The sequence below is a fragment of the Somniosus microcephalus genome, chromosome 5, assembly GCF_052327205.1.
Source record: "Somniosus microcephalus isolate GS21.2 chromosome 5, FLI_Smic_1.0, whole genome shotgun sequence".
NCBI classification, from domain to species: domain Eukaryota; kingdom Metazoa; phylum Chordata; class Chondrichthyes; order Squaliformes; family Somniosidae; genus Somniosus; species Somniosus microcephalus.
In genome coordinates this window covers 295,252,705-295,278,602 of record NC_140991.1, presented here as the reverse complement: position 1 = coordinate 295,278,602, position 25,898 = coordinate 295,252,705, and the positions used below count along the sequence as shown (strand labels likewise).

At 44.5% G+C, this 25,898-nt stretch overlaps 1 protein-coding gene across 1 annotated transcript in view; it reads right to left on the bottom strand.

Moving 5' to 3' along the window:
• Positions 1 to 1,235: 1,235 nt before the first annotated feature.
• Positions 1,236 to 25,898, bottom strand: part of wrnip1 (WRN helicase interacting protein 1) — an 84,218-nt gene continuing 59,555 nt past the window's right edge. The window contains 2 exon segments of the mRNA XM_085989150.1: positions 1,236 to 8,534; positions 14,283 to 14,362. Coding sequence (XP_085845276.1) covers positions 8,298 to 8,534; positions 14,283 to 14,362 — 317 coding nt within the window. The 3' untranslated portion in view covers positions 1,236 to 8,297.

Sequence of the window (25,898 nt, the reverse complement as noted above, 5' to 3'; positions counted from 1 at the left end):
ATAGATAGTACACACTGCAGCCACAGTACTCTGGTGGCGGAGGGAGCGAATGAGGTGCCAATCAAACGGATTGCTTTGTCCTGGATGGTGTCGAGTTTTGAGTGTTGTTGCAGCTGCACCCATCCAGGCAAGTGCAGAGTATTCCATCATTATTCTGAATTGTGCGTTGTAGGTGGTGGAGAGGCTTTGGCAAGTCAGGAGGTGAGCCATTCTCTGCAGAATATGCAGCCTCTGACTTGCTGTAGTAGCCGTGACATTTATGTGGCTGGTCCAGATGAGTTTCTAGTAAATGGTTACCCGCCCCCTCTCCCCCCCCCCCCCCCAAAGGCTGTTGACGGTGGGGGATTTGGCAATAGTAATGTCCTTGAATGGCAAGGGGAGATGGTTGGACTCTTTCTTGTTGGAGATGGCCATTGCCTGACACTTGTGTGGCGCAAATGTCACTTGCCACTTATTAGCCCAAGCCTGGATTTTGTCCAGGTTTTGCTGCATGTGGGCACGGACTGCTTCATTATCTGAGACGTTGCAAATCGAGTTGAACACTGTTTAATCAGCGAACAGCTGAGGTATTTGGCCTCCAACAACCACCTTCCTTTGCGAGATAGGACTCCAGCCACTGGAGAGTTTTTCCCCATGATCCTTATTGACTTCAGTTTTACTAGGCCTCCTTGCTCCACACTCGGCCTCCCTCCTAATCTGTCCTTCTTTGGCATGGCATCCATTTTTCTCATGCCTCTGTGAAGCACCCTGCGAATTTTTTCTATGTTAAAGGAGTGATAGCAATGCAAGTTGTTGTTGTTGTTCTGTGAAGTAAAAGAGCTTAACAGGATATTGATAACTTTCCAGGACTTCTTCGAACAGGTTCAGCTGTTGAAAAAGCCAGAAATAGTCTGTTCCAAAATACAGCTTTAAAGCTGCCAAATCAGCTGTTGGGGAACCTCATACTGTAGTGCAAGCTATTGGGATATAGTTTTAGTCATTCACATTTAAACACAATGACCCAGATTTTGCAGTCAGCGGCGAAGGAACGGCACTCATCATTCATCACGCTTACAACTATCCAGAGGTTTCGTGGGCTTCTGAGCGGCAACTTAGGGTTACTAGAGATCCTTTTCAGTGCGGTGCCCTCTACAGGGGATCTGTGGCATGTGTGAGCAGGCCAAGAAACAGCTTGTCTCTTCAACCAATCAGATTGAAGAATTCCTATCAAGCCACACAGAGTCTAAACCAGGAAGTATAAATTAGAATATTTAATTCAATGTAAAATCATGTACAGAAAGTGAAATAAAGGGAAAGGTAAGATTAATAGAGATAAAAAACAAAGAAAAAGTTAAAAAAAAACTCTAAAATCTCCCAACAATAAATTTTTAAGGAATGAGACGCCACACTTGTAAAATTAAATTTTCAGGGCCAGAGAGGTTGTTTGGCAGTTATTAAGACTTAACAGGCTGTTAAAGATTTTGCTGGTGCTGCACTGTTTTTGTTTGCCTTCACAACAGTTGTACTGCAGTCATGGGTGGTCTGCCTTTGGGGCTGGAGGATTGAATTTCTAAGCCAGCTTCACAGTAACTAGTTGATCTCCTGTAGTGTTGCTCATGGATTAAATGCATTTTAAAAATGTGGAACTGAGCAGGGGTTAGCAGGTGACACTTCTGACCCGCGCTGCTCATAAATATTGAATCGCTAGTGGGAAACTGACTGGCATCCATTTAGCAACATTTCATATCAGGAACTCTAGGAAATTGCAGGATATTGGAGCATTCCTGAGAGTGACCCTTGATAAAAGGAAAAAGACTAGAGTATGGAATTGTAGAAGCAGAAAAAGACCATGCAACTTCTATTTCATGTCTCATGACCCGATTTAAAAAAATAATACTCCATAATACTCATACCACCTTGTTAAAAATGTTACATCTCTAAATTTTTCCAGTTCTGATGAACGGTTATCGATCTGGAACATTAACTGTTTCTCTCTCCACAGATGCTGCCTGACCTGTTGAGTATTTCCAGCATTTTCTGTTTTTATTTCAGATTTCCAGCATCCACAGTATTTTGCTTTTGTATTAGTGTTTAATTAATTCACTGCCACTTCTCGTCTAAGAATGCCCACATGGAAGTTCTGCTCTTCTCTGACGGGATTTCCATTCGTCTTTTACCTTGTTAAATGTCTGTTACATCTCTAACTTTTTCCAGTTCTGACGAAGGGTCATCGACCTGAAACGTTAACTCTTGTTTCTCTCTGCACAGATGCTGCCTGACCTGCTGAGTATTTCCAGCATTTTCTGTTTTAACTCATACCACTTTACTCCCTTTTGAATCGTGATTGATCAACTTCCCTTTTGAATGCTTCAGTCAAATATTTTTTGTTGCATCCATCTATTCTATATCCTAATTTCTTAACTTGTCCTAGAAATCGCTTGAATTAAGCTTAGCTTATGAATCGTGTCCTCTGACTCTCTATACCCAGTTTTATCGAAGTATTGCCAGATGTCAGCTTATCAATTCTCTTGTATAATTATTTTTTAAATGCACACGTTGTTCCTTAACAGTTTTCCACTGAGAAGACTTCAGCTTCTCTAAAATTCCTCCATAGCTCAGTTCCTTTTTCACTACTTAACGCTGTATTATAAATTTTCTTAAAAAATAAGAGTCTCATTTCAATAGCAATCCATGCTTTTCATTACAGGGGATGTGAAACAAAAGTGGAAACAGCTTTAGGAAAACAATCTTTTGTACTCAGAAGACCAATTTAACCACTTAAAGAAACAGAACACTGGTATTTGACCAAAGGTTCCAACACATCGCTGCAATGAATGCATTTTAGGAGGAAGAATGAGGAGAAGCAATATAATCTTTGAAGGTGGCAGGATAAGTTGATAATGCTGCAAAAAAAATGGGATCCTTGGCTTTATAAATAGAGACATTGGCCGCGATTTTGTCGGCGCTCATCGGGCGGGTCAGAGGTTAAAGTTGTTTTGATTGATGACGCGTTCCGCACCCAACGTCAACCTGCCTCCACACAACCTTCGCAAGTGTCGGGTCCCCGATTTGCAAATGGACCCGACACCTAGCGGTGAGAAATGGATTAAAGGCAATTAACTGCCTATTAACAGGTACTTGTGAGCAGTTTTCAGGGTCTTTTTTGATTTTCCAGTTTTTGGGTTGGGTTTTACGACGTCTGGCCAACACGCCAGGTAAGTGTGGCGTGTTGCGAGTCTGGTCTGATGTTTGTGAAAAGATGACAGCTGCAGAAGTGGTGTGAAGGATCCAATGTTGCACATGGTGAGTTTCAGAGCAAAGAAAATGTTGGTTACTGCATTTTTAACACATACAGATTTCTTTAGCTTACATGTTTTTAAATCCAATTGTATGTCCAGTGCTACCTCATTGGGAGAACCTCTCACCAGTGACAGATCGATTCTGTCATCTCACCTGCAGCTGCCATCTACTCCAGCAACAATCAGGCCTTGGTCCTCCGAATCCTTTCACAATCAGCCCCAACATCACCAACCTTCGCTGCCATCACTTGATGCTGCACTGGGCATCAGCCCGACAAAATTGCTGGCCGGGAGTTATGACTGAACAATCACTGGAACTCAGTAAGACACTTCGCTATGTGCGCTCAGATCTATCCAATAAGGGACACTTTTTGAAAAAGAGATTTCACTGTATGACAACACATTACCAGAAACTTCACATGGATATTGGCTTAACCTCTCAAGTGCACACTCTTGTGTGTTGTTAACTGGTATGCTTGCAGTAGAATGAGGGTGAGTGGGAGGGGTGGCTAGTGAGATGGGGAAGTGATAAAGTAGATAGAGAGGATTGGGTGGAGGTGTAAGGTAAGTTGGTGTCCTGGGGAGGTCCCTTCTGCCCTTGGAAGGGAAGAGAACCTCCCTGCGTATTGTGACTCCCTCCATAAGCATATGGAGGGAGTCATTGGAGAGCCTGGGTGCAACGGTTCACCTTTGTGCAGCGATTGTCAATGTTTTCTGCACCTCAATGCTGTCAAACACTGAAAAATCAACTGTCAAAATAAAATTGTGCATGGTTCCTTTAAGGAAACCGGCAGATGACGCGTCATCAAATGAAGTCATCAGACCCGCTTCCTGTTAATTGGCAGGTAAGCCCGCAGGGCCAATTCAAGGGAAAATCACATCTGTAGAGCGGAGGAAGCTGGGGGGGGGGGGGGGGGCGGGACGGGACTGGAACCCAGAAACCAACTGACCCGCCCCCATCCCAACACCGATGAGAAAATTGCAGCCATTGAATACAAAAGCAAAGAGGTTATACTGACTGTTCACTGGTTTGGCCTCAGCTGGAGTATTGTGTCCAATTCTGGGCACCACCCTTTAGGAAGGCTGGAGAGGGTGCAGATATGTGGAAAGAGTAGAGAAGCTGGGATTGTTTTCCTTAGAGCAGAGAAGGTTAGGCTGAGATTTAATAGAGGTGTTCAAAATTATGAGGGGTTTTGATAGAGTAAATAATGAGAAACTGTTGGCACTGGCAAGGGAGCCGGTAACCAGAGGACACAGATTTAAGATAATTGACAAAAAAACTAGAGGGGAGATGAGCAGACTTTTTTTTTTATGCAGCGCGTTATGGTGATCTGGAATGCACTGCCTGAAAGGGTGGTGGGAGTAGATTTAATAGGAACTTTCAAAGGGGAATTGGATATAAACTTGAAAAGAAAAAAAATGCAGGGCTATGGGGAAATAGTGGGGTTGTGGGATTAATTGGATAGCTCTTTCAAAGAGCCAGCACAAGCACAATGGGTCATATGACTTCCTTCTGTGCTGCAAGGTTCTCTGATCTTTAAAGGAGACTCTGCTAGCATCCCTCACACTCCTGGACAAAATACGATGCAAAGCAAGGAAAAGCCAGTCATCTCATTCAACAACTCTCACAACCTTTCTGCCCGTCTTCATTTTATTAATGCAACTATGGTCAGTGCTGCTCCAAACTCTTTTCATTTGTTTCTTTTAAGCTGCAGATGCTCTATTTACTCTTCTTCCTCCCAGTGCAGAAACACCGGAGGACTTTTCCCGTCTTGTCTAGAGGAAAACTGTAATTCCATCAACTGCTGCCCCAGTGGAGATCGGCAAACTCAGCAGAGACTAAGGGCGTGAAATTGGCTTAGAGGGAATGCAACGAAGGTTCACCAGACTGATTCCGAGGATGGGCAGATTGTCCTATGAGGACAGATTGAGGAGACTAGGCCTATATTCCCTAGAATTTAGAAGAATGAGGTGATCTCATTGAAATACATAAAATCCTTACAGGGCTCGACAAGGTAGATGCTAGGAGGATGTTTCCACTGGCTGAGGAGTCTAGGACTAGGGCGTCACAGTCTCAGAATAAGGGGTCAGCCATTTAGGACTGAGATGAGGAGGAATTTTTTCCACTCAGAGGGTTATGAATCTTTGGAATTCTCTTCCCCAGAGGGCTGTGGCTGCTCAGTCGTTGAGTATATTCAAGACTGAGAGCAATAGATGTTTGGATATTAAGGAAATCAAGGGATATGGGAATAGTCTGGGAAAGTGGAGTTGAGGTAGAAGATCAGCCATGATCTTATTGAATGGCTCGAAGGGCCTACTCCTGCTCCTATTTCTTATGTTCTTATGAAATTGGTTAGTGAAAAACAGGCGAATCAAAGGAAAGAAAATCGGGTGCGGTGTAAGACAGGCTGCCGATTCGTTATTGCCCATTTAGCGTAACTGTTGAAGACCAACTCCACCCCTCAAGAATTGAGCTTGACTGAGAACCTGATGCTTTTACCCATGATCCCATCTGGGGGTGGGGAGATATTTTGTTTTTGAATAAGCAGCTCGAGATTGATGTAGAGTACAAATCTACAGGTAAAATGTGTTAGCTGAAATCTCACGGGGTTGATGGTTGCAGTTTCTCTCTGGTTTCACGAGCAGCAGTGAAAGTAAGTAAGCAAGTCAAAGGCTTAGTCATTGCTCAGCTCCCCCACCGGTTCAGTAAATTTATCTGAAGATAAGGTTCACCTTAGGGGCGGGGGAGGGGCGCGGAGGAGGAAATAAACTTGGCTAGGGCTCCCACTGATCACTCTCCAGTGACACCTGCCTTAACTTGTAGGTCTGGAAGTAATTTGAGAACAAGATTGCACCCACCTCCCTACTCCCCCCAAATCAGAGGACAGACAGCCTACCTCCGTTGACCTTCATAGTTCACACGCTGTTTGAATAAGGTACCGAAGGTTGCTCGACATCTGTGCAACCACATCCCAGCAAAGAGTCATTGCCTTCAGATGAGAAGGCTGGCAATTAGCATCATCAGTGAATATTAATCAAACATATTTTTAACCGTGTACTGCTCAAAAAGGTACGTCTGACCCACAGTATGACAGCAATCCAAAATAAACAAAGTGCAATTTTTAGTCACATTCAGGTACTTTTGGAATTTGTACTAAAATAGTATTGATCTAAAATTATCAAATATCTTAAAGATTATAAGTGATAATTTCTGTGCATCTGCTGATGTCTCCATTATTTCTAGTGCTCAGGTCTTGTGCTTTAAAGTTGCAGTTTACTGGCAGCCTGGAAGTGTAGAATTTCCCTGTAGTAGCATCATGTGTATTGGGGGAGGTTAAGTAGCTTTCAACAACTCAGCTTTTACCATTCACATTAGGAATTTCATACTATATTTTCAAACATAATAAACAAGCAAAATTTTGTTTGATAACGCTCCTGTGAAGCACCTTGGGGTGTTTTACTATGTTAAAGGTGCAAGATAAATATAAGTAGTTGTTGTTGCATATCGTACAAATGTTTCCCTTTCAACAGGATTTTGTAGGTGCATTTTTGACATTTCACCAACTGCCATACCGTATGTTTTATTTGTATTAGGCACAAACTTGTAAATGAAGCAAGTTCAAAATTCCAAGATATATATGGGACAAAGTTCAGGATAAACGGTAAACAGTTAATCAAAAATGTTATGTTGTACACTAACCAAGAATATACATACCGTAACTGTTTGGAACATGTACAATTTGTAAAATTTTAAGCTTTACAAAAAAAGTTGAAAACCACTGAAAATGGAGGTTAAACTTTTTTTTTACACTGGAGGCATATCTACAACTTTTTACAATCACAACACTGATTTTCTTTGCTCTCTCATTTTATCCTCAGCCAACTGTATGCAACTATCGAGCCCACTTTGTGAATGGGTTACCTCCTCTCAATAATTATTTGATGAATTTTTGTGCTGATTGTGGTGAGGGATGTCGGTGTTAGAGAATGGACCACTATGGCCACCCAGTATCAACATCCAGCACACCTAGGTGGGATACAGTACGGGGGCAAATGCACAGTAAAGCTACCTCTACTCTGCCCTAATAACGTGCCTCAATTCAAACACATCCTCAACTACACCAAAAAAATTATTCCATTTCCAACAGCAACCCTATGGGTTCTCTAGATTAGTAATCTTGTGCCAATTACGGCCAACTTTGTACTATGAGCATCTGTGTGGAATTTTAAAGTTTCTAGAGAAGAAAGCCCAGTAAAAAGCAGAAATTTAGCCTGGGTGCAAACTCACCAGCGAATGAATTATTAATCCAATCTATACTCTTGTCCCGTGTTAACGTGTTCTTTTTCTTTACTTATGGGACTTTGTGGTCCCTGTTTGCCTACATAACAACAGTGACTGCACTTCAAAATAACTCATTGTCTGTGGAGGACTTTAGAATGTCCTGAGAGTGTGATAACCAACACTTCTTCATAAGTATCATAAAGGAGGAATACAAAGTTCGAACTCTGAGGTGCATTTTTTATTTTTTTTTCTGTGCACCTTTGGACAGAAACTAGTGATAGTTCAGTGACATGTAAATAAGCGATATAGCACAAACCTGGTTACTTGTCTACCTTTGCGAATCCAGTAAAATGTTCATCCTTTACTCATCTGGAAAGTAGACAGGGGTTCTACTGGTCTCCTACTGTAACTTCTGTGGGAGACCAGAGGGACCCTCAGAGAAATGGAATTAATGGCCAAAGTTACGGCAGGAGACCAGGAGAATCCCTGCGCAATTTCAGAGCCACTTGGTCTTTTGTTCTTACATCTAGACTTTTCTTTTCAGTTTTCTACCTTTTTATTTAAAAAAATATGCTCTATAGAAATTGGCAGAAGGTGGCCACAATTGAAGTAACAGGATTGCATGTTGTATGTCAGTTTCCTTTTCCTTGCTGGTTGAAATTTCTTTCATAGCATTACTTCCTTGTCTTGATTAAATGGGGTGGGGGGCGAAAGAGGAGCCCACTGTAACAAAGCACCTACTCTTTAGTTGGACAGGGACCGTCCTCCAGCTTACTGAAAGCAGGGTGCTTATAACCTTTCCCGTAGCCAAGATCCTTCATGAGTTTCGTAGGTGCATTTCTTAGGTGCAGTGGGACAGAAGGCAATGGTCCCTTGTGGTTCCTCACAGACTCTTTAACAGCTCCATAGGCCATGTAAACCTCAACAGACTTTGGTGCTCTAGCTAGGTATACGACACACTGTGCTAAAATAACCTGAAGGATAAAAGAAAAAGGCCATTATTCACTTTTAAATGTACCAATTAGCATTCTATAAATTAAAGTATACCTTAACAAAGATCGCTATAACAGGAGAATTAGTCACCTGCCTTCTTAAGAGATTTATTGGCCAGAGCCATGTGTTCTTCTCTTCTGCATTCTTCAAAAAGGTACATTAGAGATCAACTTTCAGTTCTTTAGACAACAGGAAATATCTAATGCAATTTCTTGATGAGCTCACCAATATGTTTTTTGATTAGCATATGCTTATTGATGTACTGTAGTATTGCCCATCTACAGGAGGACTGATGTCTTGTGAATGGAGGTTGTAAGAATTGCACTGACAACTGATGATCTCTAACTTCAAATATTCTACACACTGTTAATACTCGGAACATTAGGAGCAGGAGTAGGCCATTCAGCCCCTCGAGCCTGCTCCTCCATTGAATTAGATCAAGGCTGATCTGCACCTCAACTCCATATCCCTGCCATTGCTCCATAGCCCTTGATACCCTTGTCTAACAAAAATGATTCTCAGTCTTGAAAGCTCCAATTGTTCCAGTATCCACAGCTTTTTTTAGGAGAGAATTCCAGATTTCCACTACACTTTGTGTGGGAAAAGTACTTCCTGATTTCACTCCCAAATGATCTAGCTCTAATTTTAAGATTATCTTCCCTTATTCTTGATAGACAGCTCGCTATCCCTTCATCCATGTCATGAATAAATATGGTGAAAAGTTGAGGCCCCAGAACAGGTCCCTGGAGACCACCACTTGTCACATCCCACCAATCAGAGTACCTACACTTTATCCCCACTCTCCGGGCCGGTAAAATCCAGCCCAGAGGAGGCGGGTCTGCCGGGAAAATGGCAGAAACTGGGAGTGGGTACCAACCCCGCTCCCAACCCGCCTCCGTGCCATCTTCCCGGGAGGTGGGTCCCCGAGTCGCACAGGAACCCGTCTCCGAGGCGGGAAGGGGATTAGAGCCAATTAACTGCCCGTTAACAGGTAGTTAACGGGCAGTTTTGAGGCTTTTCCCCATTTTATACCTGCAAGTGCGGGCTTCCCGACGGCTGCGAACCTCGCCAGGGTCAGCGAGGCGAGCAGTGGGTCTGCGGGGGTGAGAGGGATCGAAAAGTCCACTGTGGAGGTGAGTGATGGGTGCAAGTGTGGACAGGTAAGTATGAGAGGCGAGTGTAAAGTTCTGGAAAAAGTTTCCTTACCTTTGCTTCTTTCTGCAGGCTTCAACCGTTGAGATGAGGCACTTCCGGATCCTCAACAGCAGAGATGACAGAATGGCTGCTGCATTCTCAGATTCAGCAGCCATCTGCTTTCTGCTGAGGAGGTCTTGGTAAGCCTTTGTGCAAGGGCCCACCTTAGAACAGAGATTGTCAGTGTTTGACAGCTTCTCAAAGTTGTCAAATGCTGACAATTCATCTGTCAAAAATGTTTTGACAGATGAAGCATCATACGCTGATGTCATCTGTTACCAGCTTTCCCTTAATTGGCCAGTAGGCAGGCTTAACAAGGCCAATCAAGGGAAAATAGCGTGGGTGCGTCATACGTCGCTGGGGGCGGGACTAGAACCCAGAAGGTAGCAGTCCCGCCCCCAACTTGTCTCGGCTGGCAAAATCCAGCCCTCTGTCTCCTACCTCCCAACCAATTTGCAACCCAAGTAAAAAGGCTACCTCCAATTCTGTGCACTCTCACTTTTGCTAATAATCTTGTGTGGAACTTTATCAAAATCCTTCTGGAAGTCCATATAGATAACAGCCATAGACACTCCCTGATCTCCCGCATCAGTGACCATTTCAAAAAATTCAACTAGATTAGTCAAACGTGACTTACCCTTAACAAAACCCTCCTGGCTCTCTGATCAGCTCATATTTGTTCAAGTGCTCAGTCACTCGATTACTAATGACAGATTCTAGTAGCTTTCCCACAATTGACTTTAAACTGACAGCGCTGTAGTTACCTGGCTTCTCTCTCCCACCCTTCTTAAATAATGGAGTGACATTAGCAAATTTCCAATCTAATGGCATAATTTCCAAATCAAGAGAGCTTTGAAAGATTATGACTAACACTTCTGCAATTTTCTCACCTACTTCTTTTAATACGCTGGGGGATGGGGGGGGGGGGAGAAACCATCATGTCCTAGAAGTTTAACTATCCTAAGTCCCATTATTTTCTCCATTACCATTTTGTTGCTCAAGTTCCTCTCCTTAATTTATTTCTAGTTTTCCTTCTATCACTGGTATTTATCCTCTTCCTCTATTTCCACACTGTTAATGATCACACCACACCTGTGAGCCATCTACTAGAAGAATCAGTCAGGAGAAACTTTGAAGACTAAGCCTTGGATTGGAGTCAGAAGGTCGGGATTCATGTCCCATTCCAGAGACTTGAGCACATACAGCGGAACTTTGAACTTGGGCTCGCCTGTTCCAACATGGACGGGAGTGTAAGTTCTGCCCATACGCAAGGTTGATACTGCAGTGCAGTACTGAGGGAGTACAGAGACATTAAACTGAGGCCTTGTCTGTTCTCTGAAGTGGATGCAAAAGATCCCATGGCACTATTTCAAAGAAGAGCAGGGAAGTTCTCCAGGTTTCATGGCCAATATTTATCCCTTAACTATCATTGAACTAACATCATTAAAACAGTCATTTATTTTATCACTATTTATGAGACCCAGTTGTGCGCAAGTTGGCTGCTACATTTCCTACATTACAACATTGGCTACACTTCAAAAGTACTTAATTGTCTGTCATCAGTAGTAGAGCCATGAGGTGATGCATCATTATGATTCTTTTGATCAGTTTGAAGACGTTCTTCTGTCCTGGATATCTCAGATCCAGGAAGATCTCTGTCTCGAGCCAAACTCCTAAAAATGCATCATCTTAGAAAGGTTTGCAGATGTAATCTCTCTAGACTCACTGGGAGATGCTGTTGTACAAAACCTTGTATTGGAACCGCTGTCTGAGAAACTAACTCACAACAATGTAAATGAGCCAGACCATCACTAAGACAGACAGTTCTAGGTGTACAACCATCATCGACTGGCACGTTGTAAAGGAGCTGAGGATAAACTAAGGAGTTTGTACTTCTAACATCTTTTATCACTTGAAAATACTAAATTAATTCATTGTGAGCCTAGAATACATTGCCCAACTAGGGATAGGGATAGTTAGGGATACCATTTTAGTTTTCTTCTTACTTAGGAACTTAATCAGGTTTTGCAGACCAAGGGTAAGTTTGAATCTTCTGTGCATAGAGCTAAAAGCCGTTTAACCTTTTGTAGTCTTGTCTTGGATTTTGGAAGTTTTAAGAATGTGTGAATAAGATTGTGCACCCAGAATTGGAAACAAAAAACTCGGAGTAATTTACTATAAGTTAAAAACAGTGGTGTGGAAAAGCTGAGAAAAATAAGACAGTTTGTTTTACAAAAGATAAGCTTCAGCCTTGAAGTTACAGTTGCCATGATGCCTGAAAAAAAAAAATGAATTTGAACATTTACAAAGCACTGTTGTCTTAATTTGGTTACTGCAGGTCCAAGATGCCCACTCTCTAAGTTTTTGACAAGAAGTAATCAGTAATTATAAATTTGGTTGAAAAAGAGAAAAAATAAATTAGTCTATGATGAAATAAAGAAAGGAGAAAAGGAAAGATTCTGTCCCTTTTCTACTTTCAGTGTAGTGTCCTTTAAAAAAATTGTATGAAAGTTTCGAAGCTACAAGCTGAGGGAAGCTCTGCCTTTTTCCTTTTGTGTAAAATGTTCATGGTTTGTTTAAATATAAAAACTAATTTTCTCCAGTTATAGTCAGTATTTTTAGTCATTTGGAAAAGCATCTGAAGAAAGGACAATAAAAATGACGTAATTTACTGTTTTCTGCAAGCATGTGCTATTTTGTTTTACTGTATCTGTTTTGTATCATGTTTAGTTGATAAAATATTGGTCTGAATTAAATTGGAATGATTAAAGTTAACTAACCTATTAAATTAAATTTATGTGAAGTGACGCAATTGCGTGCGTCTGACGATATTTGCTCCGCCTTCTTAAAAAAAGTTAACCCTTTCTGCTGACAGCTGAGTTTTTTTAATTCACCACACAACTTAAATAAGACTTAATTATGAGCTGCAAATTTATATAGCACAATTCGGGTACGACATTCCTCTGTTGTCTGAGGGCCTCAGTGAGCTCATGATGCGACTGAACTCCTTCCTAAAGCATTTTTATGTTTTGAAGCAAGACAACTCAAGAATAGATATTGAAATTGACGATTCACACTGGTGGGATATTGGGCTTAATATATCAGCACACCCTTAGGTTTGTATTATTTCACACGCTCTGGTAGTTCTCCAACTTGTAATGATAGTGTATTTGATATATGTAACCTATGTAGTAAGACTTTGATGCATAAGCCAATTGTGTACTCATGCCTATGACTAACCAGTACTAACAAATTAATTGAGCACACTGAAAGAGAAGAGCCGAAGCAACACAGGGGAGACCCCAGGCAGGGTAAGATCAGGAAAGATAGAAGAAACAGGATCCCCCAGGCAGGGCAGAACTGGTACCGAAACAGTGAATTGAACCTGTGTGAGGGGGTCGGAGGTTGCTCCTCTGACTCAAAAGGAGTGGACTGTAAGAAAGACCTGAAAAGCCCTTAGCACAGACGGTGGAGGGGAGAGCCATACAAGAGTGGGGCTGGTCTAACACTCTTCCGGGAGTGGACCCATTCTTGGAGGTTCTAGACGAGAGGAAGAAAGGCCGTAAGCCGGAGAACTGTTCGCGCACGCCAGCCGTCTGTCCGATCGGGACTGGTACCAGCTGCATAACTAGTATGTTATATTGTGTCTTAAACTCTGATTAAACACAATATTCCCACCATATTGGTTTGCAGTCGATCCTGATTATCTGAAAGACCAGAGATAAGCGAATATCAACAAATTGGCTAATCTCAACATGGTTTCTACTTGGTTGGCACCAGTGGTTCACAGGCAGTACTTTGCAGCTGTGGCTTTCAGATATCCAAAAAGGTTTGCTCAGTAAATTTAGCATACTCAAGAAATCATAGATATTTCAGAATAGAGGAGGCCATATGGCCCAATATTTCTATGCCGGTCTTAGCAACTCACTGGAGCCATCTACTCAAAAGAATGGAAGTAACTCAAGTCTTGGAACGCTGTATAAAGAATCTCTTAATCTTATCGGCCACTAAAACAGAGTCTTCAAATTTAGGCAACATCAAGTCACTTTCCCCCCCTTGAGGGAGCTACTGTCAAATCTCTCGTAAGGGATTGTGAAAATTGATGAAACAGAGATTCAGTTAAAACAAGCCCAACTGATTCAAGATACTCATCTTCCTCCTGGCCCACAAACCTCCTGGCCCACAAAAAGTATACTTGCGCAGTTGTTGAGGCGAAAACCCAAATTGGGCCCGGCACCAAGCATCAGCTTCTGACGTACTGGAAACTGATATGGTATGATGTCCTAAAGCCACCAGTGATCCTGCTTTAAGTAGTGACACGAAATAATGCAGCACTAACCTAGTAGCAGCACTGGGAATTCACGCAAGTACATGAAACCTTTTGCAGCTATTAATAATCTGCAATTTGAGGGTGGAGCAGAATCTAGCAGATGGTCTTAAAAAGCATATTAAAAATCATAAAGCAAAGTAATTTCAAAACGTGCAAATTGTAATCCAGATATAAATACACAGGCAGGAATAAAAAATTAAAATACCTCACATTCAGGCATCCCTATAAAATGGCATCCTTGGTAAGCAGATACTGCCTGGGTCAAAGCCAAAGGATCAGCCAGTCCTATAAAAGACCAAAAAGCAACAGCTGAGTTTAATATACCATTTTTCAGAAATTGGAACAGTACTAAATACTTATATATTTACACAAGCCAGTTATACTGCAGTAAAGATGATTTCAGTGTCTGAAGCCTTCATTTAACTACTACTATTTTGGAATGAGCACAGGAAATTAGGACCGGTCAGCAAAACCTTTACCTGACAGAAGTCACTGGTCGACTGTGAAAATAAAATAAAAATGTCAAAAGAAACACAAGTCTACCAAAATAATATCAGCTAAATGTGTCTTTATACAAACATGCAGACTAAAATGTTCTGCAAAAACGCCCATGACACAGCCCATGAACTATATCTGGCTCACAAGCCCTGGCAATCTGGCCCATGGAACCTAGGCAACTCAGCTCTACTTGAGCTTATATTTCTTATGTGTAGCTTGTCTACAGGCTTGCAAAGGGCAGATCCTCGTATTGTCACATCGGTGGACAAATCCTAAACCAGAACATCATGATGTGTTAATATCGCCAGCTTGAGATATATGCAAATAAATGGCAAGAAAAAGACAGAAAGAAAAACAGACAGATTTACATTTATATAGCGCCTTACACGACCACCGGGCGTCTCAAAGCTCTTTACAACCAATGAAGTATAGTAATGTAGGAAACGCAGCAGCCAATTTGTGCACAGCAAGGTCCCACATACAGCAATGTGATAATGACCAGATAATCTGTTTTTGTTATAATTGCAGAATACTGCGGATGCTGGAAATCTGAAATAACAACAGAAAATGCTGGAAATACTCAGCAGGCCAGGCAGCATCCATGGAGAGAGAAACAGAGTTAACGTTTCAGGTCTGGGACCCTTCATCAGAACTGGAAAAAGCTGGAGATGTAACAGATATTAAGCAGGTGCAGAGACGGTGGGGGGGGGGGGGGGGGTGTTAGGAGGGGAGGAAGGAGTAGAAAGAACATCCTGTACTTTTGTAAGAGGCAGGAAAGATAAAATGTTGCAAATGGGAATGGCAAAAATCAGATTGCATGCAAGTACAGGATGTTCTTTCTACTCCTTCCTCCCCTCCTAACCCCTCCCCCCTACTTCTCTGCACCTGCTTAATATGTTACATCTCCAGCTTTTTCCAGTTCTGATGAAGGGTCCCAGACCTGAAACGTTAACTCTGTTTCTCTCTCCACGGATGCTGCCTGGCCTGCTGAGTATTTCCAGCAATCTGTTTTTGTTATGTTGGTTGAGGGATAAATATTGGCCAGGATCCCATGGCACTTCGAAATAGTGCCATGGGATCTTTTATGTGCACCTGAGGGGGCAGACGGGGCCTCGATTTAACATCTCATCCGAAAGATGGCACCTCAGACAGTCCAGCACTCCCTCAGCACTGCACTGGAGTGTCAGCCTAGCTTTATATGCTTAAGCCTCTGGAGTGGGACTTGAACCCACAACCTTCTGACTCAGAGGTGAGTGTGCTACCAACTGAGCCACAGTTGACACTTGGTTCATGAGGCTCTATTGTGTGCATCAAAACAGCACATGAAGACAAAAAGTTTGCACACTCCTGCTGTATCAGAAGCTCACAGCTCACAGAAGTATGTGCAAAAGCATGCACTAATGTTGCAACCAATTCATTGGTCTTTTTCTAAATACTGGTTCCTGGGATGCGGGTGATACAGATATGGCAGTAATTACTGCCCATCTCTAGGTGCTTGGAGGGCTTTTGGAGTCAACCACGTAGTCGAACTAGAGTTACATCAAATATCTCTTCCTTTCAAAAGGCTTCAGTGGAACTCAAGTCAGCTCTCAGCTGGTGAGTTCCGCTGCAGGCTTAAGGGTGTATTGAGAATCCAGGACAGCCCAGGACCTCCGTCAGACCTGGCCAACTTGCTACAGGAAACTTTGGTTTATCCGGAGGTTGTATGTCCGGAATACTCGATCTAACGGCAAAAATCAGGAGCCGTTTTCTGTAAGTTTTTTTTAGATCTCGTTCTTTTTTTTCCCCAGTCAGCCACTGCAAGGTCTGTAGCTATAGCAACAGCTTCAGCTAGAGATGCTTGCAGCTGCAGACGACACTTTAGAAGCTGTTGCTAAGCAACAGTGCATGTTGTCAGATACGGAGATGAAAACCTCCGTATGCTTCAACATTAACTTTGTATGTCCGGCAGTTTTGATAGATCGGCAACACGCCGGTCCCGTCGGTGCTGGATATCACAAAGTTTCCTGTAGTTGATTTATGCTGCTCCACTGTTTGCTTTGTACAAACAGCATTTCGCCCTTAGCTTCCCCGTTATTTTAAAGAACTTGCTGGATTTGCACATGAAGGGCTCGATTTTGCCAGGCCCGAGGGAGGTGGGATTGGAGGCGTGTGAGGTGTTAAAATCGCAAAAACTGGTGGGCGGGCCCGATCCCACCTCCATCCCGCCTCCGAGCAATTTTCCCACATGCGAGTTTTCTGACCCTGTCTCCATCCCGCCTCCAAGAGGCGGGATAGGCCCTTAACAATCAGTTAAGTGCCTCTATAATCCCATTTTTAGAGGCCTTTCTGATTTTAAGTTTTCCCACGTGCTGCACGCCTCCTCTGAAACACGCCAGTGAATCCTGGCGGCAGCACAAGTGGATTGCTTACTAACAGCTGCAGCTCCACCATTAAAAAGGAGTTTTCACCAATCATCATTTGCAGGTGGCAGAACTTTGTTGTTTCAGGTCTGGGGGAACTTTTAACAGGCCTACTCATTGTTGTGGAAGTTTGGAGCCTGACACCCATCTCCAGTGTGACCTCCTGGGAAACCCCTCTCCCCCACCTTGAAATGAGCACTTCCTCAATTGAGGTATATACCAGAAGAATGGGAACCATTTATTTCCTTTCCTCCTGGACATCAGATTCGGATGAAGACCAGCCGCGGCAGCAGCAGAACGCTGACCAACAGCAGCACCAACTGCAGGAGCAGCAGCAGGAGCTCCAAGCTGCTGCTCACCCACCTGAAGCTGCACAGGCCAGAAGGTGCCAGCGCATGGAAGCCCGTCAGTGCAGGAGATACCCCCCAAACAGGGTCTACAGACAGAGGATCAGCTACCTACCTCAACATGACTGAGCAGCAGTGCCAAAGGCGGCTCAGGCTTTCGCAAGAGGTAGTGGGTGACATCTGCGCAATGCTGCAGCAAGACCTGGAGCCCAGAGGAGCAAGTGGACACCCCTTATCAGTGGCCATCAAAGTCACCACCGCACTCAACTTTTTTGCTTCAGGCTCATTCCAGGGATCAGCAGCAGACATCAGTGGCGTCTCCCAGGCGGCCGCACACACTTACATCATGCAGGTAACCGATGCCCTCTTTGACATCGCGCACAATCACATCCATTTCTCCAAGGATCAAGCCAGTGTAACTGCACGTTCGGTTGGGTTTGACAATCTGGCAGGCTTTCCAAGGGTGCAGGGCATCGTTGACTGCACACGTGGCCCTTAAGGCACCCCATTACAATCCAGGTACTTTTGTCAATCAGAAGGGCTTCCACTCCCTCAACGTACAGCTGGTGTGTGACCACAAGGACATTTTGCATGTTTGTGCCAAGTACCCTGGCAGTTGCTATGACTCCTTCATCCTGCGTCCGTCTAGTGTGCCTCCGCTCTTCAGTCCACCAGACCAACTTAACGGATGGCTACTTGGAGACGAGGGCTATCCCCTGAAGACGTGGCTAATGACGTCGTTGAGGAGCCCATCCACCGGAGCTGAGGAGCGCTACAACTCCAGCCACATTTCCACCAGATCCATAATCAAGCAAACCATCGGCTTGCTGAAGATGCGCTTCAGATGCCTTGATAGATCAGGTGGAGCCCTGCAATACTCAGCAGCCAGGGTCTCCAGAATTGTCGTGGTTTGCTGTGCACTTCACAACATGGCACAGCATCGTGGCTTGCAGATGCCTGAGGAACAAGTGGCTCATCACATAGCCTCCTCAGATGAGGAGGAGGAGAGTGACAACGACCAGCTTGCAGAGGTGCATCAACCAGCGCCAGCAGCATGCGAGCACACTGCTGGCTGGGATGCAAGGCACGCACTCATCTTGGCCAGATTTGCTTAGCCTAGCCAATCAAGCACTTTTTCCTCACAGCTTCTTACCAGAGCATCGACAATGGCCAAGAACCTGCGGTTCCTACCACTCTGACCACCATATTGACAATTGTAAGTCATCCCAAGCCCTCAATGTGGAAGCCCCATTAGCGATATGACACACGCCACAACTGCAACAGTTGACATCAGACTTTTTAATGACAATAACCAACTGATGGCTTTTTAACATTAAACATAACATTTCACCCAAGTGACTACCGTTGTGGCTACTTGTGCATTATCTCCCTCTCATGCGCGCTCCTACGTGGTGCTTCCCCTGTGGCTTCAGCAGATGTGGAGGTCCCTTGCTCATTTTCTTGCTGCTCCTGTCTCGACACCTTTGGCGGACGTCCTCTGGGGTTGCGAACCTCAGGGCTTGGCAACAGTCTGCTGCTCCTGCGGCTGTGCAGGGGTTGAGACGCCGATCTCAGTTGGGTGGGGACTCTGGTGGGGCTCTGACCGAGGGCTCTGCAGTGGCATGGTCGTGTGAGCGCTTGGAGAGGAGCCCCCACTTCCTTGTTGTATGCCACAAACATCCCTCTCATGGGTCAGCCCCACTTCAGAGCTAGCAAGTGGCTTGACAGCACCTTGCTGCAATTCAGGGGGGCCATGAGGACCCGTTTCTGTACTGGAAGTCCTACTCCCGAGGACTTGCCTGAAGGTCTGGTTTGTTTGCTCAAGAGCTGACAATCGCTCCTCAAGAGATATCAGTCTATTCTGAACAAATACCATGTTTTCCATACCCTGGCGACTAAGCTCCTCCATGGACGTAGCCATCCTCTCCTCTACCGTAGCCAGCCTTACCATGGAGGTAGCCATCCTTTCCACGGAGGTTGCCATCCTTTCCGTGGTGATGCGTTCATGCGCCAACGCCTCCACAAAGGCTCTGCTCATGTTAGCGATGGACTCCTCCATTCGCTCCACACTCGCAGCGACCCTGAAGACAAAACCTGCCAGAGACTCCTGCACCTCTTCCTGGAGTTCCAGCACCGCTCTTCTTCTGGATGGACCCGGAAGCAGAGGGTCAACATGCAGCTGAGCCGAGCTGGCAGAGTCCTGCACCCTCCAACTAGGACTCTCCACTGCTGTCCCTGTCTCCGCCATCTGCTGATGCTCACTTGTGAGCTGTGATACACCAGGTGACAACACTGCACTATCTCGCGAAGGTACCACCGAGGTGTGAGTGTCTGCGCTGGTGCTGGGTGCTCTGAATTCTGCTAACGCTGCGCCCTCAGAGGTTGCAGCTTCCTCTGAGGAGTCTGGAGGCTCAGGCTGTTCCTCCTGGATAGTGGGGACGGGGGCTTTCGATGGTCCTATGGGGGAGTACAGGAAAGAGTCAGAGATGTGAGGCCAATGTTATATGCACATTGAATATTGCAGATGATCAAAAGTCAATCTGTTAGAGCATCAGAATCATTATCAGTGACTCATGCAATGTCAATGAGAGAGATGATAAACTATTCTGTCACCAGCTTGCTCTGATGCACCCGTCTGTCCGTCCCCCACGTGCGCATCCTCCTCCACTCCCACGATCTCCAGGGCCGCCTCCTCCCAGGGGGTGAGCTGGGCTACTGAGGGTGGCCCTCCTCCTGTCCTCGCTCTTTCCCTCTTATTGCGAGCTCTCTTTTCCTGCAATGAGGGAGACAAGTGGAGTTTGAGTGAGAATGAAGGAGTGAGTGTAGAGAATCCATATCATTGATGGTTAGAAGGAGACAAAGATGGAGTGAGATGGCAAGACCAAGGGCCCTCCCTGTGTGTTGCAAGTTGTTTTCATAGCATCAGAGTGCTAGGGAGTTGAGGGCTGCATAGTCGAATAGTTAGGTGAATGTGACGAGAGAGAGAGAGAGAATGGGTAAGGGTGCAGGGATGTCAGTGTCAAGTAGGATGTGGAGGAAGAGGTTGTCAAAGCTGAGTGCTGGTGAGGAGAGGCAATGGGGATCAGATTGAGGGTGATGGGAAAGTCATACTCACTTTTCCAGTGCGCAGGTCATGAAACCTCTTCCTGCACTGCAGCCAGGTTCTGCGGCACATAGACAAGAGTTCATCTCCTGGGCCACTTGCATCCATACAGGTTTCATCTGCTGGGGAGGCTTCTTCCTCCCTGAGGAAGGGAAGAGCACCTCCTTATTTCCTCTTGCTCCCTCCACCAGAGCTTGCAGGGCGGCGTCATCGAACCTCGGTGCAGACTTTGGCCTACTGCTGGACATATTGGCTGGAGGAATCTATCACAGCAAAGGGCATAAGGTTTGCAGTCTGCAGAAGAAGCAAGGCTGCTTGCTGGCCTTAAACCCAGCAGCACTGATGACGTCATCGGAGGCGACTTTCAGGATGGAAAGACTAAGTGGGCCAGGGGTTCCCACACACTGGAAATCAATTGCCCAATTAGGGGAAAATCGTATATTTTCCCCACATCAAATTGGAGTCGGGTGGCTAACGCGAAAAGCGGCTGACACGCCCCCAGCCCGCACCAATGGCAAAAATCGAGCCCCAAGTGTCCATTAAACGCACCGCAGAAAGTTAGACCTCATAATTAGTATCTTTTTAACAACATGATAATTGTTAATGCATTGGGCCCAGACAGGGAACAATTTAAACTGTGGAGTCTCATTCCTGCATGTAGTAAATTGTTAAGAGATTTTAAAAATGTCAATTTTTTTTTCTCATACTTTTCCTTTGACTTTTTTGTCTCTCTCTCTGAATCTAATCTTTCTTTCGTCTCTATTTCTCTTACTGTACCTGATTTGACTCTAATTCACCCTATTTCCTTCTCGGTCATTCCTGTTGCCTTCTCAACCCTTAAAATCTCATTGGTTAGCGAGATAGTCTGTTGGTCCCGTCATTCACGAAGGTCCCAGGTGTCTTGTGACCAGCTCGAACCTCCAGCAAGTCACGGTGCAAAAAGTCTTCGAGCTGAAGAGTGCAGTAAAAAGTCTAATGCTGCATGCCGACGAGTAACCCCCTCTAGCAAGATTTGGTTCATTTTATATTTATACTAGCTGGGGGAGCCCGGCTTTGCCAGGGCTGTTTTGGGCCGGGCGGTTTAAATCGAGTCCCAGGCTTTGGGGCCTGTCTGTCTGTCCCTGTGTGAATCGGCTGCCGGGCAACATTTTAAATCGAGTCCCAGGCTTTCGGGCCTGTCTCTGTGTCCCTCTGTGAATCTGCTGCCGGGCAACATTTCTACTTTTTAATAGCTTCAAAGATGAAAGTGAAAGTACTTATAAAACGTTTTTGGTAAATGTTATGTTATTTTTAAAAGAGATACTAACATTTTCGAAGCTGGATTAGCAGATTTTGAGCTGGAAGTAGTGAAGCAATGGCTGCCCGATGCCGGAGTTGAAAAGCATTAGTCCCGCCCACAGACACAGCGATTGGCCAACCATCAGGCGACTGAACTGTAGGATTGGTCAATCGTGACGGCACAGGATTGGTCGACCTTGACGTCAGTCAATCAATGCTAATTAGCAGATAGTGAGTTTAATTTTGAAGGTTTTTTGCATAACGCTGCGAACAATTTTTGTCCGACCGAAAAGTAAATACGCTTATGACGGTTCTGGAATCGTAAGCTTTCTTTCGATGTAACACACATGTAGGTACGCTCTATAACTTTCGAGTTTATTCAATACAGAAAGACAGACGGAATGACAGACAGAAGAACCGCTTTATATATATATATACTAGCTGGGGGAGCCCGGCGGTGCCGAGGCTTTTTCGAGGGCATGTTGTTGTTGGAAGAGAGAGAGAGTGTGACTGGGGGGGGAGAGAGGGAATGAGAGAGAGAGAGGGAAGGAGAGAGAGAGAGAGAGAGAGAGAGAGAGAGAGAGAGAGGGAAGGAGAGAGAGAGAGAGAGGGAAGGAGAGAGAGAGAGAGGGAAGGAAGAGAGAGAGAGGGAAGGAGAGAGAGAGAGAGAGAGGGAAGGAGAGAGAGAGAGAGAGAGGGAAGGAGAGAGAGGGAAGGAGAGAGAGAGAGAGAGAGAGAGAGAGGGAAGGAGAGAGAGAGAGAGAGAGGGAAGGAGAGAGAGAGGGAAGGAGAGAGAGAGAGGGAAGGAGAGAGAGGGAAGGAGAGAGAGAGAGGGAAGGAGAGAGAGAGAGGGAAGGAGAGAGAGAGAGGGAAGGAAAGAGAGAGAGAGAGAGGGAAGGAGAGAGAGAGAGGGAAGGAAAGAGAGAGAGGGAAGGAGAGAGAGAGAGAGAGAGAGAAGGAGAGAGAGAGAGAGGGAAGGAGAGAGAGAGAGAGGGAAGGAGAGAGAGAGAGGGAAGGAGAGAGAGAGAGGGAAGGAAAGAGAGAGAGAGAGGGAAGGAAAGAGAGAGAGAGAGGGAAGGAGAGAGAGAGAGAGAGAGAGAGAGAGAGAGAGAAGGAGAGAGAGAGAGAGGAAGGAGAGAGAGAGAGGGAAGGAGAGAGAGAGAGGGAAGGAGAGAGAGAGAGGGAAGGAGAGAGAGAGAGGGAAGGAGAGAGAGAGAGAGGGAAGGAGAGAGAGAGAGAGGGAAGGAGAGAGAGAGAGAGAGAGAGAGGGAAGGAGAGAGAGGGAAGGAGAGAGAGAGAGCGAAAAATTCAACACATCAAGAAACATATTATTCAACAAGCTAAGCCAAACAACCCCAGATTTCAAGGAATTGGATGATCTGTCAAAATTGAGATTAGTCCTAGGAGAAGGAGACAGACCATACCTTGGGGCTAAATATGTAACAACATGTCACAACCTGAGGACTGTTTAAAAGTAAGACTGTTTAAAATTAATATTGAACGTACCAAATGAAGTAGAAAGACTGTTTAAAATTAATATTGTTTAAAAGTAATATTGTATATACCCAACAAATGTCAAATCGATTGACACCTACAGAATGTTGGAAAACTGTACCTTTTTGCTATGTAAGCTTTGGCAATATGGTTCTCTGTAAACTTTCATGCCAATAAAGCATTTGAACTGAACTGAACTGAACTGAGAGAGAGAGGGAAGGAGAGAGAGAGAGAGCGAAGGAGAGAGAGAGAGAGAGAGAGGGAAGGAGAGAGAGAGAGAGGGAAGGAGAGAGAGAGAGGGAAGGAGAGAGAGAGAGAGGGAAGGAGAGAGAGAGAGAGGGAAGGAGAGAGAGAGAGGGAAGGAGAGAGAGAGAGAGAGGGAAGGAGAGAGAGAGAGGGAAGGAGAGAGAGAGGAGAGAGAGAGAGAGGGAAGGAGAGAGAGAGAGGGAAGGAGAGGGGGAAGGAGAGAGAGAGAGGGAAGGAGAGAGAGGGGAGGAGAGAGAGAGAGGGAAGGAGAGAGAGAGAGAGGGAAGGAGAGAGAGAGAGAGAGGGAAGGAGAGAGAGGGAAGGAGAGAGAGAGAGGGAAGGAGAGAGAGAGAGAGGGAAGGAGAGAGAGAGAGAGGGAAGGAGAGAGAGAGAGAGGGAAGGAGAGAGAGAGAGAGAGAGAGAGAGGGAAATAAATGTGTACCTTAAACTTTCTGCCCAAACTACAGACACAAAAAAGGAACCCAGTAAGCTACATAAAATAAACCAGACATACAGATGGGCCCCAGACAGTGGAGATAAATTCATCACAGCACTAAATTCACCTGATCTCACAAGTAAAATTTCAAAATTTAAAGAAAATCTATATGAGATCACCAGAGATGGGGTAAACATGGCCATAGAGGATATAAATATGATCTTTCATGAGGCAGCTGTAAAAGCCGACCTCGTGAAACAGAAGAGGAAGAGTCACAAAAGACAAAATAAAAATAAGAAATGGTTTGACCACGAATGCAAAAATGCCAGAAAAGACCTGAGAAAAATATCAAACCAAAAGCATCGCCAACCAAACAATCCGGACCTACGTACTAGATACAATGAAACCCTCAAAAGATATAAACACACCATTAGGAACAAAACACAAAACTATACCCACAAAATACTAGAAGAAATTGAAAACTCCACCAACCCAAAACAATTCTGGGAAATGTGGAATAACCTGAGTACAACACAATTGCAAGCATTACCAATCCAAGATGGCGACATCTGGAGAACACATTTTGAAAACCTCTACAAAGACATCCCAATAAACGAAACAAACCCAAGTCAACATCAGGTCACAGAAAAACTCCACACATTAGAAGCAACAATCAAAGACAACCAAAACCCTCTAGACTCCCCAATCACATGGAAAGAAATGGCCACAAAAACAAAATCTCTCCACCTAAAGAAAGCCTGTGGCCCAGACAACATCAAAAATGAAATGCTCAAGTTCAGCAATATGGAGATGCAGGGTGCGGTACTCAAATTATTCAACATCATATTACGTTCAGGCTGTTTTCCCGATATCTGGTGCCAAGGACTAATCTCCCCCATATATAAAAGCGGAAACAAATCAGACCCAAATAACTACCGCGGCATCTGTGTCAACAGTTGTCTAGGGAAGTTATTCTGCAGTATTCTAAATAGTAGATTACTTGATTTTCTTAACAAACATAATATCCTCAGAAAAAACCAAATAGGCTTTCTTCCAAAACACCGCACCGCCGACCATATCTATACCCTTCACACCCTCATTGAAAAACATATACACCAAACAAAAAATGGGAAAATATTCGCCTGTTTCATCGACTTCAAGAAAGCCTTTGACTCTATATGGCACGAAGGGCTCTATTATAAACTTCTTCAATGTGGAATAGGGGGCAAAGTCTATGACCTTATTAAATCAATGTATCTGAAAAACAAATGCGGGGTCAAAATTGGAGACAAACGCACCGATTTCTTCACCCAGAGAAGAGGCGTCCGGCAGGGCTGCAATTTGAGCCCGACCCTGTTCAACATATACATAAATGAATTAGCAGACATGCTGGAGCAAAGCGAGTCACCAGGTCTCCGTCTCCTAGATGGAGAAGTGAAATCCCTGTTCTATGCGGACGACCTGGTTCTGCTGTCTCCCACAGAACAGGGATTACAGCAACAACTAGACCTACTCGACAAATACTGCCAAAATTGGGCTCTAACAGTAAATCTAAAGAAAACCAACATCATGATTTTTCAAAAAGGCCCAGATGTCAGGAAAACAAATACCAGTTTACCCTCAGTGATACCACTATAGGACACACTATGAGCTACACCTACCTTGGTCTAACTATTACAGCATCAGGGAGCTTCAGCATAGCAGTGAATGCACTAAAAGAAAAAGCCCGAAGAGCCCTATATGCAATAAAAAGAAAATTCTACAACATCCAAATCCCAATCAAAATCTGGCTCAAAATATTTGACAGCATAATCCTGCCCATTGCACTGTACGGTAGTGAAGTATGGGGCCCGCTAAATCACCAAAGCTACACTAAATGGGAAAAACATACAATAGAAGCCCTACATGCAGAATTCTGCCGAAGCATCCTTCGCACCCAAAGGAAAACGCCAACAAATGCATGCAGAGCCGAACTAGGCAGATACCCACTGATAATAAACATCCAAAAACGAGCACT